At 43.6% G+C, this 18,135-nt stretch overlaps 1 protein-coding gene across 1 annotated transcript in view; it reads left to right on the top strand.

Annotated features, from left to right (window-relative positions):
- The window catches only part of LOC311127252 (SHC-transforming protein 3-like), a gene marked incomplete at both ends in the record, with an annotated part of 95,774 nt that overhangs the window by 44,716 nt on the left and 32,923 nt on the right, over nucleotides 1-18,135 (top strand). Inside the window, 6 exons of the mRNA XM_084159053.1 lie at nucleotides 458-528; nucleotides 4,211-4,274; nucleotides 11,660-11,779; nucleotides 11,914-11,967; nucleotides 12,136-12,187; nucleotides 12,463-12,592. Of these exons, the coding sequence (XP_084015179.1) occupies nucleotides 458-528; nucleotides 4,211-4,274; nucleotides 11,660-11,779; nucleotides 11,914-11,967; nucleotides 12,136-12,187; nucleotides 12,463-12,592 (491 nt within the window). The remainder of the gene's footprint in view (nucleotides 1-457; nucleotides 529-4,210; nucleotides 4,275-11,659; nucleotides 11,780-11,913; nucleotides 11,968-12,135; nucleotides 12,188-12,462; nucleotides 12,593-18,135) is intronic.

The following is an 18,135-nucleotide window of genomic DNA, read 5'->3' as shown; positions in this document are numbered from 1 at the left end:
TACGATCAGTTTAGATTTTTTGACCATAATAAATGAGATATGGATGCATCAAGTGTCTCAGAGTAGGAGTGCTGATATAGGATCCGTTTTCTCCCTGTCCACATAGTCTTATTGACTATAACTTTATGTTCATCACTCCTACCCTGACATGCTTTGTGAATATGGGCCATGGATGGTTCTCTTCCTCAGACTACAATGGCTGCTTGTAAGAAGAGTTAGCATTGGTGTTGTTTTGAACACTACAGTATGTTATTTTGAAGGTGCCTCTTGGTATCTGCTGTTATACAACCATGTCATGTTGCAGAAGACACATAGCATGTTATATTGCCCCAGTCATGTTTGAACCATTGACCTATATCCCTGGATGTTAAAGTCACATTGTTTTGTCTGACACATGCTATGCTTCACTTCTTAACATTCATGCCATTAAATAATAGTTGTCTCTTCTCCTTTCTAGTATTTAGGTTGCATAGAAGTGCTTCGGTCGATGAGATCACTTGACTTCAACATAAGATCGCAAATCACGAGGTAAGAGATATTCATTTTGTTGAAGAACATTTATACTATTTCTGGGAGACATTTATTATGTTTTGCGTTATCCATTTTACCCCTGTACTTACCTATACTTTGCTCTGCGACAGACTAGCGTCCTGTCCAGGGGGTGTACTTGTACATCAAGCTGCCTCACGCTACAGAAATAGGAGATGTTCTGGCTCGGACAAGGATTACTTGTCAAAGGCTTACTATACTTCCATGTAGCTTCCATGTGGTCCTCTGTAGCTCAATTGGTAGAGCATGGCGCTTGTAACGCCAGGGTAGTGGGTTCGATCCCCGGGACCACCCATATGTAAAAATTTATGCACACGTGACTGTAAGTCGCTTTGGATAAAAGCGTCTGCTAAATGGCATATAATATTTATATTATATGTTATACTCACCTGATTGCCTCTGTGTATTTTGATTTGTCCCCATTGTCCCCAACATAAATAGAATTAGAAGATGCCTGCATTTCCTATGGTTGTTTATTGAATAACAAGGCTATGGTTGCCAGTAGAGCTGTTACTGTGAGAGAGGTGGAGTACTGTGGCATGTTTGTGTCACGTTTACTTTTCTGCTTGACTTCATGGAGTCAGCTAGCCTGGTTAAACCAGACTGAAAGCTGTGCTCAGAGCTTTTCACAATGTTGAGCCTAACAACTTTGTTATGTCGTGATCATGAGAAAATGATCTTGTGATCTCGACCAAAAAAATAATAACTTTTGATCATGAGATAAATAATTTATGATCTCGACATAAGGAGGGAATTCTTAATTTATTCATATGTCCTCTCTGGACTTCCGTTATTAATATACTTTTTGATTCTGAAAGAATTGAGTGCATGTATTTAAATACAGTGATACAAATAAACTAAACAAACCTCTGTCTCATCACCACCAAAGCTGCTGTTACTGTACTGTAGGTAGAAAAAAATATCTAGAAAAAAATATTTGATAAAATATAGATTTTGGCCTTTACTACTAAAGCCCATAGAAACTCATTGAATAACACATTCATAAATGTATGAATAAATCATAGGTTTTGAAGTGTCTGTTCTAAATCTAGGAGATATAAAAAAATCTCAGGAAATATATATATATTCTTTACACATATTTAACCCCTTTTTTGGGGTAGGCACGAAACTACCTTCATACTTCCATTTGTTTTTTTTATCCGGTACCGGTTACATTCAGACGAGTACCGTGACACTTGTGGTGGTCGTAGAGCAAAACAGAGAACACCAGCGTGTTCGTGAGAATCACCCCTTTCCACAGTGGGAAGTCCCAATAGTTTGTATCCCAATAGTTTGTATCCACAGTCCCAATAGTTTGTATCCCAAACGGTTTGGACACTATCAAACAGAAATTGGCACATCGACGATACCGACTTCAGACGAGTCTCCTGACACTTGTGGGGGTCATAGAGCAAAACGGAGAACACCATAATAGTTTGTAGGTCAAAGCGTTTGGACACTACAGACGTTTTCTTCGGAATGTCTCATGTCCTGACAAATACCGCTCTAGCTCGGCCAACTTTCTCCGCAGATGCGGAAGTGCAACACTGACGGATGCGGTGGATTGAGACTCATCCGATGCAAAAAAACGGATAACGCTAGTCTGTAGAAGTACAGATTTTGTACAGTGAGGGGAAAAAAGTATTTGATCCCCTGCTGATTTTGTATGTTTGCCCACTGACAAAAACATGATCAGTCTATAATTGTAATGGTAGGTTTATTTGAACAGTGAGAGACAGAATAACAACATTTACATTTACATTTTAGTCATTTAGCAGACGCTCTTATCCAGAGCGACTTACAGTTAGCACATACATTATTTTATCGAACCCACAACCCAACAACAAAATCCAGAAAAACGCATGTCAAAAATGTTATAAATTGATTTGCATTTTAATGAGGGAAATAAGTATTTGACCCCCTCGCAATCAGAAAGATTTCTGGCTCCCAGGTGTCTTTTATACAGGTAATGAGCTGAGATTAGGAGCACACTCTTAAAGGGAGGGCTCCTAATCTCAGTTTTTTACCTGTATAAAAGACACCTGTCCACAGAAGCAATCAATCAATCAGATTCCAAACTCTCCACCATGGCCAAGGCCAAATAGCTCTCCAAGGATGTCAGGGACAAGATTGTAGACCTACACAAGGCTGGAATGGGCTACAAGACCATCGCCAAGCAGCTTGGTGAGAAGGTGACAACAGTTGGTGCGATTATTCGCAAATGGAAGAAACACAAAAGAACTGTCAATCTCCCTCGGCCTGGGGCTCCATGCAAGATCTCACCTCGTGGAGTTGCAATGATCATGAGAACGGTGAGGAATCAGCCCAGAACTACACAGGAGGATCTTGTCAATGATCTCAAGGCAGCTGGGACCATAGTAACCAAGAAAACAATTGGTAACACACTACGCCGTGAAGGACTGAAATCCTGCAGCGCCCGCAAGGTCCCCCTGCTCGAGAAAGCACATACAGTGGGGAAAAAAAGTATTTAGTCAGCCACTAATTGTGCAAGTTCTCCCACTTAAAAAGATGAGAGGCCTGTAATTTTCATCATAGGTACACGTCAACTATGACAGACAAAATGAGAAAAAAAAATCCAGAAAATCACATTGTAGGATTTTTAATGAATTTATTTGCAAATTATGGTGGAAAATAAGTATTTGGTCAATAACAAAAGTTTCTCAATACTTTGTTATATACCCTTTGTTGGCAATGACACAGGTCAAACGTTTTCTGTAAGTCTTCACAAGGTTTTCACACACTGTTGCTGGTATTTTGGCCCATTCCTCCATGCAGATCTCCTCTAGAGCAGTGATGTTTTGGGGCTGTCGCTGGGCAACACGGACTTTCAACTCCCTCCAAAGATTTTCTATGGGGTTGAGATCTGGAGACTGGCTAGGCCACTCCAGGACCTTGAAATGCTTCTTACGAAGCCACTCCTTCGTTGCCCGGGCGGTGTGTTTGGGATCATTGTCATGCTGAAAGACCCAGCCACGTTTCATCTTCAATGCCCTTCTATGGACATTTCGTTCAACCTCATAGCTTGGTTTTTGCTCTGACATGCATTGTCAACTGTGGGACCTTATATAGAAAGGTTTGTGCCTGTCCAAATCATGTCCAATCAATTGAATTTACCACAGGTGGACTCCAATGAAGTTGTAGAAACATCTCAAGGATGATCAATAGAAACAGGATGCACCTGAGCTCAATTTCGAGTCTCAAAGCAAATGGTCTGAATACTTATGTAAAAAGGTATTTCTGTTTTTTTTTGCTAACATTTCTAAAAACCTGTTTTCGCTTTGTCATTATGGGGTATTGTGTGTCATGAGGTCGCTTCTTGGATTATCAGGTGCATTATCATCATATCAGTCTATAATCTAGGAGATCGCTGTCTTATGACAAAGAGGACCAGGATTGCCTCTATCTGTACTATAAAAGACTGTTGTAGCTACCCTTTGTTAACTGTATGTATTTTTTGTGGCATAGTAGTGACCATCCTTTCATAGTGTACCTCTATCTACTTCAGAATCCATACACATATTTCTCTTACATCGATAAGACTGCTGATAGCTAAGCTTACCCGTTTTTAACCAGATGTATTTTCTGTGGCATGGTAGAGTGACCATCCTCTCCTTGTGTCCCTCTATCTCTCTACAACCAGAGAGGCCATCAGTTTGGTGTGTGAGGCTGTTCCTGGTGCCAAAGGAGCGCTGCAGAAGAGAAAGGTACTCCCTAACCACCATATCTGGGGAGAGAGAGAGAGAGAGCGAGTGAGAGGAATATAGAGAGATGGAAAGCGGAAGAAGCGGGGGGCAGGATGGAGGTGTGGGACTGTGTGCTGTGTGTGCGTGAGCGTAGATCCAGCCCACAATGCACAGTGATCGCACTGCTCTGCTCAGCTCTGCTTTGCTATGTGACTCATGTAGTCCTGTATATCACTAATCAGGAGGCTGAGCTGGAGAGCCATGCTATATGTCTGTGTCCTTGTACTGTGGGTTGTATGTTACTGTGGAAGACCATGTTTGAGCTGGAGAAGGGGAGCCATGCTGTTTGTTACAGTGTTGATCCATATTTCTGTCTGAGAGAAGCTTGGGGATATGTGCCATTGTGGTGTGTTTGTGTTTGAGTGTGAGTGTGAGTGTGAGTGTGAGTGTGAGTGTGAGTGTGAGTGTGAGTGTGTGTGTGTGTGTGTGGGTGTGTGTGTGGGTGTGGGTGTGTGTGTGGGTGTGTGTGTGTGTGTGTGTGTGTGTGTGTGTGTGTGTGTGTGTGTGTGTGTGTGTGTGTGTGTGTGTGTGTGTGTGTGTGTGTGTGTGTGTGTGTGTGTGTGTGTGCGTGCGTGTGTGCGTGTTACTGAGCTGGAGATGGGGAGCCATGCTATGTGTCTGAGAGGACCCTGTATCCTCTTACAATAAAGTGAAACATATTAATATTCAGTTTGGATTCCAGGCTAGCCTTTCTAGTGTGTTTCTGGGTATGTGCAATACACTTCCAACACATTTCCTTATTGGTTCTCTTCCTTTAGCCTGGGAGAATAGAATAATCTAACTAACTAATGTCATTAGGGTTGCAAAAATCTGGTAACTTTCCCAAAATCCCTGGTTCTCCAGAAATCCCTGTTGGAAGAGTCCCAGAATCAGGAAGGAATCCTCCAACAAGGATTTCTGGAAAACCTGGGAAATGTTTGCAACCCTAGATGTCATAAAACTGTTGACTCTCACAATATAGCTGCTGCTTCCAGTGGTGTAAAGTACTTAAGTAAAAATACTTTCAAGTACTACTTAAGTCGTTTTGGGGGGTATCTGTACTTTACTATGTACAGTGGGGAAAAACTGTATTTAGTCAGCCACCAATTGTGCAAGTTCTCCCACTTAAAAAGATGAGAGAGGCCTGTAATTTTCATCATAGGTACACGTCAACTATGACAGACAAATTGAGATTTTTTTTCTCCAGAAAATCACATTGTAGGATTTTTAAGGAATTTATTTGCAAATTATGGTGGAAAATAAGTATTTGATCACCTACAAACAAGCAAGATTTCTGGCTCTCACAGACCTGTAACTTCTTCTTTAAGAGGCTCCTCTGTCCTCCACTCGTTACCTGTATTAATGGCACATGTTTGAACTTGTTTTCAGTATAAAAGACACCTGTCCACAACCTCAAACAGTCACACTCCAAACTCCACTATGGCCAAGACCAAAGAGCTGTCAAAGGACACCAGAAACAAAATTGTAGACCTGCACCAGGCTGGGAAGACTGAATCTGCAATAGGTAAGCAGCTTGGTTTGAAGAAATCAACTGTGGGAGCAATTATTAGGAAATGGAAGACATACAAGACCACTGATAATCTCCCTCGATGTGGGGCTCTACGCAAGATCTCACCCCGTGGGGTCAAAATGATCACAAGAACGGTGAGCAAAAATCCCAGAACCACACGGGGGGACCTAGTGAATGACCTGCAGAGAGCTGGGACCAAAGTAACAAAGCCTACCATCAGTAACACACTACGCCGCCAGGGACTCAAATCCTGCAGTGCAAGACGTGTCCCCCTGCTTAAGCCAGTACATGTCCAGGCCCGTCTGAAGTTTGCTAGAGTGCATTTGGATGATCCAGAAGAGGATTGGGAGAATGTCATATGGTCAGATGAAACCAAAATAGAACTTTTTGGTAAAAACTCAACTCGTCGTGTTTGGAGGACAAAGAATGCTGAGTTGCATCCAAAGAACACCATACCTACTGTGAAGCATGGGGGTGGAAACATCATGCTTTGGGGCTGTTTTTCTGCAAAGGGACCAGGACGACTGATCCGTGTAAAGGAAAGAATGAATGGGGCCATGTATCGTGAGATTTTGAGTGAAAACCTCCTTCCATCAGCAAGGGCATTGAATATGGAACGTGGCTGGGTCTTTCAGCATGACAATGATCCCAAACACACCGCCCGGGCAACGAAGGAGTGGCTTCGTAAGAAGCATTTCAAGGTCCTGGAGTGGCCTAGCCAGTCTCCAGATCTCAACCCCATAGAAAATCTTTGGAGGGAGTTGAAAGTCTGTGTTGCCCAGCGACAGCCCCAAAACATCACTGCTCTAGAGGAGATCTGCATGGAGGAATGGGCCAAAATACCAGCAACAGTGTGTGAAAACCTTGTGAAGACTTACAGAAAACGTTTGACCTGTGTCATTGCCAACAAAGGGTATATAACAAAGTATTGAGAAACTTTTGTTATTGACCAAATACTTATTTTCCACCATCATTTGCAAATAAATTCATTAAAAATCCTACAATGTGATTTTCTGGATTTTTTCCCCTCATTTTGTCTTTCATAGTTGACGTGTACCTATGATGAAAATTACAGGCCTCTCTCATCTTTTTAAGTGGGAGAACTTGCACAATTGGTGGCTGACTAAATACTTTTTTTCCCCACTGTATATTTTTGACAACTTTTACTTTTACTCCACTACATTCCTAAAGAAAATAATATACTTTTTACTCCATACATTTTCCCTGACACCCAGAAGTTCTCGTTACATTTTGAATGCTTAGCAGGATAGGAAAATGGTCCAATTCACCCACTTATCACTTCCCTGGTCATCCCTACTGCCTCTGATCTGGCAGACTCACTAAACACACAATGCTTCGTTTGTCAATTATGTCTAAGTGTTGGAGTGAGCCCCTGGCTATCCATAAATTAAAAAAAATCAAGAATAAATAGTGCCATCTGGTTTGCTTAACATAAGGAATTTGAAATGATTTATACTTTTACTTTTGATAATTAAGTATATTTAAAACCAAATACTTTTAGACTTTTACTCAAGTAGTATTTTACTGGGAGACTTTCACTTCAGTCATTTTCTATTAAGATATTTATACTTTGACAATTGTATGACAATTGGGTACTTTTTTCACCACTGGCTGCTTCAGTGTATTGCTGTACTTGTGCATGATGTACAACTCATCTCCTATCTGCCTCCATCTTCCTCCAGCCTCCATCTAAAGCCCTGTCCAGTATCCTGTGGAAGAGTAACCTCCAGTTTGCATGTCTAACTCATCTCCTAAAAACCAGGGTTGGGGTCAATTACATTTCAATTCAGGAAGTAAAACACATTCCAATTCCAAACTTTCCTCATTTGAAAATATTTGGAATTGTAATTTGACTGGAAAGTAACTTCCAGAGTGAAAGTCTAAAGCCATGTTCACACTGCAGGCCTTAATGGTCAAATCAGTTTTGTTTTACAAATTATTTTTGGAATACTGACTGTCCAAACAGCAAGTTACAAATGACCAAATCGGATTTGTGTGTGTTCAGACAGCAGTTACTTGCTGACATAGCTACACTAGTTGTCATAGTAATGGCAGGTGTGTGCACAGTGGTTTAGGCTGATTGGTGGTGGTGCTCGTGCTTCCTATCACTCAGAAGTTATGTATCAAGTTAAGGCGACAACAATGCCTTCCATGGAAGTTTCCCAGTTACTTTGAATGTTCAAATCGAATCAAATCAAATTGTATTTGTCACATGCGCCGAATACAACAGGTGTAGACCTTACAGTGAAATGTTACTTACAAGCCCTTAACAAGTGCAGTTTTAAGAAAAATAAGTGTTAAGTAAAAAATAGATCAGTAAAAAATAAAAATAAAAACGAATAATTAAAGAGCAGCAGTACAATAACTGTAGTGAGGCTATATACAGGGGGTGCCGGTACAGAGTCAATATGCGGGGGCACAGGTTAGTCGAGGTAATTTAGGTAATATGTACATGTAGGTAGAGTTAAAGTGACTATGCATAGATAATATACAGAGTAGAAGCAGGGTAAAAGAAGGGCGGGGGAACAATGCAAATAGTCCAGGTAGCCATTTATTAGCTGTTCAGGAGTCTTATGGCTTGGGGGTAGAAGCTGTTAAGAAGCCTTTTGGACCTAGACTTGGCGCTCCGGTACAGCTTGCCGTGCGGTAGCAGAGAGAACAGTCTATGACTAGGGTGGCTGGAGTCTTTGACAATTTTTAGGGCCTTCCTCTGACACCGCCTGGTATAGAGGTCCTGGATGGCAGGAAGCTTGGCCCCAGTGATGTACTGGGCCGTACGCACTACCCTCTGTAGTGCCTTGCGGTCGGAGGAGGCAGTGATGCAACCAGTCAGGATGCTCTCGATTGTGCAGCTGTAGAACCTTTTGAGGATCTGAAGACCCATGCCAAATCTCTTCAGTCTCCTGAGGGGGAATAGGTTTTGTCGTGCCCTCTTCAAGACTGTCTTGGTGTGTTTGGACCATGATAGTTTGTTGGTGATGTGGACACCAAGTAACTTGAAGCTCTCAACCTGCTCCACTACAGCCCTGTCGATGAGAATGGGGGCGTGCTCGTTCCTCTTTTTCCTGTAGTGCACAATCATCTCCTTTGTCTTGATCACGTTGAGGGAGAGGTTGTTATCATGGCACCACACGGCCAGGTCACTGACCTCCTCCTTATAGGCTGTCTCATCGTTGTCGGTGATCAGGCCTACCACTGTTGTGTCATCGGCAAACTTAATGATGGTGTAGGAGTCGTGCCTGGCCATGCAGTCATGGGTGAACAGGGAGTACAGGAGGGGACTGAGCACGCACCCCTGAGGGGCCCCCGTGTTGAGGATCAGCGTAGCAGATGTGTTGTTACCTACCCTTACCACCTGGGGGCGGCCCGTCAGGAAGTCCAGGATCCAGTTGCAGAGGGATGTGTTTTGTCCCAGGGTCCTTAGCTTAATGATGAGCTTTGAGGGCACTATGGTGTTGAACGCTGAGCTGTAGTCAATGAATAGCATTCTCACGTAGGTGTTCCTTTTGTCCTTTTGGGAAAGGGCAGTGTGGATCTGTTTCTGGGATAATGGTGTTGATGTGAGCCATGACCAGCCTTTCAAAGCACTTCATGGCTACAGACATGAGTGCTATGGGTCGGTAGTTATTTAGGCAGGTTACCTTAGTGTTCTTGGGCACAGGGACTATGGTGGTCTGCTTGAAACATGTTGGTATTACAGACTCAGTCAGGGACAGGTTGAAAATGTCAGTGAAGACACTTGCCAGTTGGTCAGCGCATGCTCGGAGTACACGTCCTGGTAATCCATCTGGCCCTGTGGCCTTGTGAATGTTGACCTGTTGAAAGGTCTTACTCACATCGGCTACGGAGAGCGTGATCACACAGTCGTGCGGAACAGCTGATGCTCTCATGCATGCTTCAGTGTTGCTTGCCTCAAAGCGAGCATAGAAGGAATTTAGCTCATCTGGTAGGCTTGTGTCACTGGGCAGCTCGCGACTGTGCTTCCCTTTGTAGTCTGTAATAGTTTGCTGGCCCTGCCGAGTGTCAGAGCTGGTGTAGTACGATTCAATCTTAGTCCTGTATTGGCGCTTTGCCTGTTTGATGGTTCGTCGGAGGGCATAGCGGGATTTCTTATAAGCGTCCGGGTTAGAGTCCCTCTCCTTGAAAGCAGCAGCTCTACTCTTTAACTCAGTGCGGATGTTGCCTGTAATCCATGGCTTCTGGTTGGGGTATGTACGTACGGTCACTGTGGGGACGACGTCAACGGTGCACTTATTGATGAAGCCAGTGACTGATGTGGTGTACTCCTCAATGCCATTGTAAAAATCCCTGAACATATTCCAGTCTGTGCTAGCAAAACAGTCCCGTAGCTTAGCATCTGCGTCATCTGACCACTTCTTTATTGACCGAGTCACTTGTGCTTCCTGCTTTAGTTTTTGCTTGTAAGCAGGAATCAGGAGGATATAATTATGGTCAGATTTTCCAAATGTAGGGCGAGGGAGAGCTTTGTATGCATCTCTGTGTGTGGAGTAAAGGTGGTCTAGAGTTTATTTGTCCTGTAGTTGCACATTTAACATGCTGGTAGAATCATAGTGTAACACTTTTAAAGCCTCAAAGGATAAGATTATCCAACTTTCAAAACGAGTCCTTTTTGGCTAGCCACAGCAGTCAACTAGCTAGCTAGGTAGCTGTTTGGCTTTCTAGAAAATGTGTTTGTAAACAATTAACAAGCTAGTTAGCTACCACATGTTCTTGTTAAACTGTCAACAGAGTAGCTAGCAAGCAACAAGATATGTCAAATAACAGTCTAAAAACCACTTGAAGGCAAATAAATCTGATTTGACTGTTCAGACACAAGTCACATGGCCAGGAATCAGATTTGGATCTGATTGTGGCTTGAAATATCCAATTTCATGTGGTTTTTGGCTGTTCAGACTGTAGGAAAAATAACAGATTCAAATTGGATATGCAAAAAAATAGTATTTGAGCAGTGGTGTAAAGTAAAAATACTTAAAAATTCTACTTATGTCGTTTATTTTTTTAGGTATCTGTACTTTACTTTATTATTTGTATTTTTGACAACTTTTACTTTGACTATTTAGAAAATATGTACTTTTTACTCCCATATATTTTCTCTGACACCCAAAAGTACTCATTACATTTCGATTGCTCAGGCAGGACAGCAATATTGTCCAATTCATGCTAGGCTTGGGCAGTAGTATACCGAGGTATTTGGAAATAGCCACGGGATAGTTTTTCAATACCGTCGAAACTATTTATTTGAAGTTTTTCAATACAGTAAATGCCTGCAGTCAACTTGTGCATTACGTTAGGATGTGAAGCAGATTGCGTTCTTCATTTCACCTGTCACATTATTTTACATTGTGAAGCTTACCGTAGTTCCCCAGAACAGTTGACCCAGTCACCTGTTTGTTTGTAAATAAATAGCACAACCATGTTGGATAGTGCCCCTGGCTGTCTGTAAATACATTTCAAAAACAAGAAAATCGGGCCGTCTGGTTTGCTAAATATAAGGAATTTGATGTATAGTTTTTACTTTTACTCAAGTATGACAATTGAGTACTTTTCCACCACTGTACTTAAGTATATTTAAAACCAGATACTCTTATAATTTTACTCAAGTAGTATTTTACTGTGTGACTTTTACTTGAGCTATTTTCTATTAAGGTATCTTTATTTTCACTCAAGCATGACTATTGAGTACATTTTCACCACTGGATTTGAGTCACTTCAAACTGCCAATGTGAACAAGGCTTAACTCATCTCCTAACCACCTCTCTCTCCTCTGACTTTCAGTTCTCTTCTCTCTCTCCAGCCTCCGTCTAAAGCCTTGTCAAGTATCCTGGGGAAGAGTAACCTCCAGTTTGCTGGGAGGAGCATCAACTTGAATATCTCCACAAGCAGCCTTAACCTAATCACCCCAGACTCCAAACAGGTCAGTTTAGACACACAATTGAAAGTTCCTTTTGTTAAAAAAAGTATAATTCTTTAAGAGATGATGATAATAGTTAGGCTTCTTTGTTATTTGATTTCCTAATCTATGTGTGTTTGTTATTCTACCTCTGCCAGATCATAGCCAATCATCATATGCAGTCCATTTCCTTTGCATCGGGTGGAGATCCAGTGAGTGATCCAGTAAGAACCATTTTACATTTTATTTATTTGGTGTGTCACTCATGTCAATCCAGTGAATTGACAAAGATATAAATTAGTATAAGGACTGCAATTAGGATTGTGGTAGACTGTGGTGACTCTGTTCACCGTTGACAATTTTTATTTTCCTTGCTCCAGGACACGACTGATTATGTTGCCTATGTAGCGAAAGATCCTGTCAACCGAAGAGGTATGTTGCTTGTCTGTTGTTTGATGTTTTGGTTTGGGCTATGCTGGGTTGTACTTGGCTGAGCTGAGTTGGGCTGGGGCTTCTCTATGTTTTGCCTATAATGTGCCTTTGTAAAGGCTTGAACCATGCTCCCGTGATAAGATAATGCCTAGGCTTTAGCTCAGCAGGCTAACACAGTCTTGTGATGTGCAGGAGACCTGGGTCGAACCCAGTCGGTTAAACTTTGTTATGTCCTGCTGGTAGTTGACCTCTGACCCCCTCTCCTCTTCTCCTAGCGTGTCATATTCTGGAATGTTCTGATGGTCTGGCCCAGGATGTGATCAGCACCATTGGCCAAGCCTTCGACCTTCGCTTCCAGCAGTACCTCCAGTGCCCCTCCAGCAAGATGACCTCTGTACATGACAGGTGAGGTTCGGCAGAGGAAACCACACTATCCCACTATTTCTGATGGCAGCGCTGAGGAGGGCACGCGTCTTGCCGGTTCCTGCTCGACTTTGCTTTTTTATGGCTATTTTTACATTAATTATTACTTTGTTTGTTCAGAATGTTCGTGCAATAATTTCCTACGACGACAAACACGTCTGGATCATGAATCGGCAGCTACACACTTATCTCTCAGCCTCCCAGATCTGGAATACTACATTCTTTCCTTTGTTCCACACACAGTGGGCTTACCTGTTGCTGCTGACCAAAATGACCGAAGGCAACGCCAGCGACGAAGAAAAGGAAGGAAAGGGGGACTCCAAGCTAGGCTGAAAAGCTCTTCCTAGAATCCTGATGGCTAATGTCCAACTGTTGGAAAATATACTTTGTGAACTCAGAGCAAGGCTTCAATCGTAGAGGAACATCAGGGAATGCTGTATCTTTGTTTTTACAGACAACACACTTGACTCTGCTATTCAACCAGATGATTTTTCCATTTTCCGTATGGATTGAACAGCGGCTATCCAGGAAGACGCTCACTGCTTCGGATAACCAGATTGCATCCGTGGCCACGTCCTCAGAGTGTGTGCTGACTAGCTGGCGGGCGTCTTCTCTGACATCTTCAACCTGTCCCTCTCCCGGGCCGTAGTCCCCACCTGCTTCAAGGAGGCCACCATCTTCCCTGTGCCCAAGAAAAACAAGGTGACATGCCCAAATGACTATTGCCCTGTCGCACTCACACCGGCCATCATGAAGTGCTTAGAGAGGCTGGTCATGGCCCACATCAAGGCCATCATGCCAGGCACACTGGACCCACTCCAATTTGCCTACCGCTCCAACAGATCTACAGAAGATGCCATTTCTATCGCTATTCACGCAGCCGTAACACACCTGAACAAGAGGAACACCTACAGTGCCTTCAGAAAGTATTCATACCCCTTGACTTATTCCACATTTTGTTGTATTACAGCCTGAATTGAAAATGGATTCAATTGATGTTTTTTCTCACCCATCTACCCCATAATGAGAAAGTGAAAACATGTTTATAGAAATTTTAGAAATTGTATTGAAAATAAAATACAAAAATATTGAATTTACACACTGTAGATATTTACATACGTATTCACACCCCTTTGCTATGACACTCCAAATTGAGCTTAGGTGTTTCCAATTTACTTTGATCATACTTGAAATGTCACTACAACTTCATTGGAGTCCACCTGTGGCCAATTCAATTGTTTGGACATGATTTAGAAAGAAACAAACCTGTCTATATAAGGTCCCACATTTGACAGTGCATGTCAGAGCAGAAACTATACCATGACGTCCAAGGAACTGTCCGTAGATCTCAGAGATAGAATTATGAGGCATATATCTGGGGAAGGGTATAAAACAACTTCTAGAGTGTTGAACGTTTCCAAGAGCACCTTGGTCTCCATCATTGGGAAATGAAAAAAAAATATGGATCTAACCAGACTCTGCCTAGAGCTGGCCGTCCGACCAAACTGAGCCACTGGGCAAGAAAGACCTTGGTCAGGGAGGTGACCAAGAACTCAATGACCACTCTGACAGAACTACAGAGTTCCATGGCTTAGATGGGAGCACCTGCCAGAAGGACAACAGTCTCTACAACGCTTCACCAATCTGGGCTTTATGGAAGAGTGGCCAGACGGAAGCCACTCCTGAAAATAAGGCACATGACAGCACGCCTGGAGTTTGCAAAAAGGCATGTGAAAGACTCTGAGAGCATAAGGCAAAAGATTCTGTGGACTGATTAGACAAAAAATTTACTCTTTGGCCTGAATGCAAAGCTCTATGTCTGGAGAAAACCAGGCATAGCTCATCACCTGTCTAACACCATCCCAACCTTGAAGCATGGTGGTGGCAGCATCATGGATGCAGCATCATGGATGCTTTTCAGCGGCAGGGACTGGGAGACTGGTAAGGATAGAGGGAACAATGAATGGAGCCAAATACAGGGAAATCCTTGATGAGAACCTGCTTCAGAGTGCAGACGAACTTAGACAGGGGTGAAGAATTACGTTTTAACAGGACAATGACCCCAAGCATACAGCCGAAGCAACGCTGGAATGGCTTCAGAACAAGAATGTGAAAGTCCTTGATTGGCCCAGCCAAAGCCCAGACTTGAATCCCATTGAAAATCAGTAGAAACATTTTAAGATTGCTGTTCACCGCTGCTCCCCATCTAACTTAACATAGCTTGAGAAAATCGTTAAGGAAAAATCCCCAAATCCAGATGTGCAAAGCTGATACAAACATACCCAAGACGACATCGCCGCCAAAGGTGCTTCTATAAAGTTTTGACTCATGGGTGTGAATACTTATGTACTGTAAATTAGCTCTTTCTGTATTTCATTTTCAATAGATTTGCAAAAAGTTCAAAAAACATGTTTTCACTTTGTCATTATGAGGTATTGTGTGTAGGTGAGAAAAAAAATGTAATTGATTTTGAATTCAGCCTGTAACACAACAAAATGTGGAGAAAGTCAAGGGGTATTAATACTTTCTGAAGGCACTGTATGTGAGAATGCTGTTCATTGACTACAGTTCAGCATTCAACTCTACTGTTCCCTTCCAGCTTGACACCAAGCTCAGAGCCCTCTGCAACTGGATCCTGGACTTCCTGATCACTGGCTGTGAGGATTTGCAACAACACCTCCTCCACACTGACCCTTAACACAGGGGCCACCCAGGGGTGTGTTCTCAGCCCTCTGCTGTACTGCCTGTTCACCCACGACTGCGTGGCTTTGCACGACACCAACTCCATCATCAAGTTATCTGACGACACCACGGTTGTAGGCCTGATTATAGGGAGGAGGTAAGTGAACTATCATTATGGTACCAGGACAACAACCTCTCCCTCAATGTCAGCAAAACAAAGGAGTTGATTGTTGACTTCAGGTAACAGAGGTAGGGAACATGCCCCGATCCACATCAACGGGACTGCAGTAGAGAGAGTCAGCAGTTTTAAGTTCCTCAATGTCCACATCACAGAGGACTTGACGTGGACCAACAACACCACCACTCTTGTCAAGAGGGCGCATCAGCGCCTCTACTTCCTAAGGCGGCAGAAGAAATTCGGCATGCCACCTCGGGTCCTCTCCAAATACTACCACTGCACCAACGAGAGTGTCCTGACCGATTTGCATCACGGACTGGTACGGGAATCGCTCCATCCATGACCGCAAGGCCCTCAAGCGGGTGGTGAAGACGGCCCAGTACATCACTGGGACCATGCTCCCAGCCATCCAGGACATCTACTCGAAACGCTGCCTGAGGAAGGCCCGTAGCATCATCAAAGACCCCACACAGCCCAGCCATGAGCTGTTCACTCCCTTACCGTCAGGCAGGCGGTATCGGAACATGAGGTCTGATACAAACAGGCTCAGAGACAGTTTCTATCTACAAGCCATCAGACTGCTGAACACTTGAACTGGACTGACCACCTGGACTGACTTTCCTTGCCTTAGCACATGCACTCACACACCCACATAGATATACACTCATGCTACACACACATCACAACTGCTGCTACCAGGCTCTTATTATGATTGCTAAATACTGCACAATTTAAACACTTTCCCCCCTTCCCGAAAACACGTGTAAATATTGGACTACAGATTGTGCCTTCCTGTATTATACTTATGCTAGAATGTTTATTATATTCTACTGAGCCATTTACTTTGTTTGCATTCTTATCTTTTATTGTTTATTATTGTTGTTGCATTGTTGAGAAGGAACCTGCAAGTAAGCATTTCGTTGGACCAGCGTTTCCCGAACTCGGTCCTCTGGACCCCAAGAGGTGAACGTTTTGGTGATTAGTTAGATTATTTGAATCAGCTGTGTAGTGCTAGGGCAAAAACCAAAACGTGTACCCCTTGAGGTCCCGAGGACCGAGCTTGGGAAACCCTGCGTTGGACGGTGTATACCATGGGTACTCAACTCTTACCCTGGTTTTCTGTTCTACTTAATAATTAATTGTGCCCACCTGGTGTTCCAGGTCTAAATCAGTCCCTGATTAGAGGAGAACAATGAAAAAATGCAGTGGAACTGGCTTTGAGATCCAGAGTTGAGTTCGAGGGGTGTATACCATGTGTATCCCATACATAACGACTAATGAAACTTGAAACTAATATTCTCTATAGACATACAAGGACAAGGGGATGTATTAGAGACTGTTTAATGTTGACATTTAACAAAAATTCAGGAGTAAGGACCAGACTTAACTAATTGCCTTGAACGCAACTCCCTAGCAACTCAACATTTACATTTACATTTACGTCATTTAGCAGACGCTCTTATCCAGAGCGACTTACAAATTGGTGCATTCACCTTATAGCCAGTGGGATAACCACTTTACAATGTTTTTTTTTTTGTTTTTTGTTTTTTTTTGGGGGGGTGGGGTGGGGTAAGGGGGGTAGAAGGATTACTTTATCCTATCCCAGGTATTCCTTAAAGAGGTGGCGTCGTGAGGGAGCTTGTTCCACCATTGGGGTGCCAGAGCAGCGAACAGTTTTGACTGGGCTGAGCGGGAACTGTGCTTCCGCAGAGGTAGGGGAGCGAGCAGGCCAGAGGTGGATGAATGCAATGCCCTCGTTTGGGTGTAGGGACTGATCAGAGCCTGAAGGTACGGAGGTGCCGTTCCCCTCACAGCTCCGTAGGCAAGCACCATGGTCTTGTAGCAGATGCGAGCTTCAACTGGAAGCCAGTGGAGTGTGCGGAGGAGCGGGGTGACGTGAGAGAACTTGGGAAGGTTGAACACCAGACGGGCTGCGGCATTCTGGATGAGTTGTAGGGGTTTAATGGCACAGGCAGGGAGCCCAGCCATCAGTGAGTTGCAGTAATCCAGACAGGAGATGACAAGTGCCTGGATTAGGACCTGTGCCACTTCCTGTGTAAGGCAGGGTCGTACTCTCCGAATGTTGTAGAGCATGAACCTACAGGATCGGGTCACCGCCTTGATGTTAGCGGAGAACGACCGGGTGTTGTCCAGGGTCACGCCAAGGCTCTTCGCACTCTGGGAGGAGGACACAACGGAGTTGTCAACCGTGATGGCGAGATCATGGAACGGGCAGTCCTTCCCTGGGAGGAAGAGCAGCTCCGTCTTGCCAAGGTTCAGCTTGAGATGGTGATCCGTCATCCATACTGATATGTCTGCCAGACATGCAGAGATGCGATTCGCCACCTGGTTATCAGAAGGGGGAAAGGAGAAGATTAGTTGTGTGTCGTCTGCGTAGCAATGATAGGAGAGGCCATGTGAGGATTTGACAGAGCCAGGATCAACAAGCACCAGCTGCTAACCATTGCCAATCAGCCTCCACTACTGTTTGCAACACTTAACTAGTTGCCTTGAACGTAACTCCTCAAACATGCTCCAGCTGCTACTAACTGCTAATCAGCCTCCACACCTGTTCTCTATTCTTAATCACCACTACCACCCTACTTAAACCTGACCAAACAGTCATTTCTCTGCACTGTTTTGCGTCGCATGCAAGATACTGTGT

The sequence above is a fragment of the Coregonus lavaretus genome (genome assembly GCF_964263955.1).
Source record: "Coregonus lavaretus genome assembly, chromosome: 4".
Taxonomy (NCBI): Eukaryota; Metazoa; Chordata; class Actinopteri; order Salmoniformes; family Salmonidae; genus Coregonus; species Coregonus lavaretus.
Note: the sequence above shows the minus strand (reverse complement) of the source record. Positions and strands in the feature narration are given on the sequence as shown.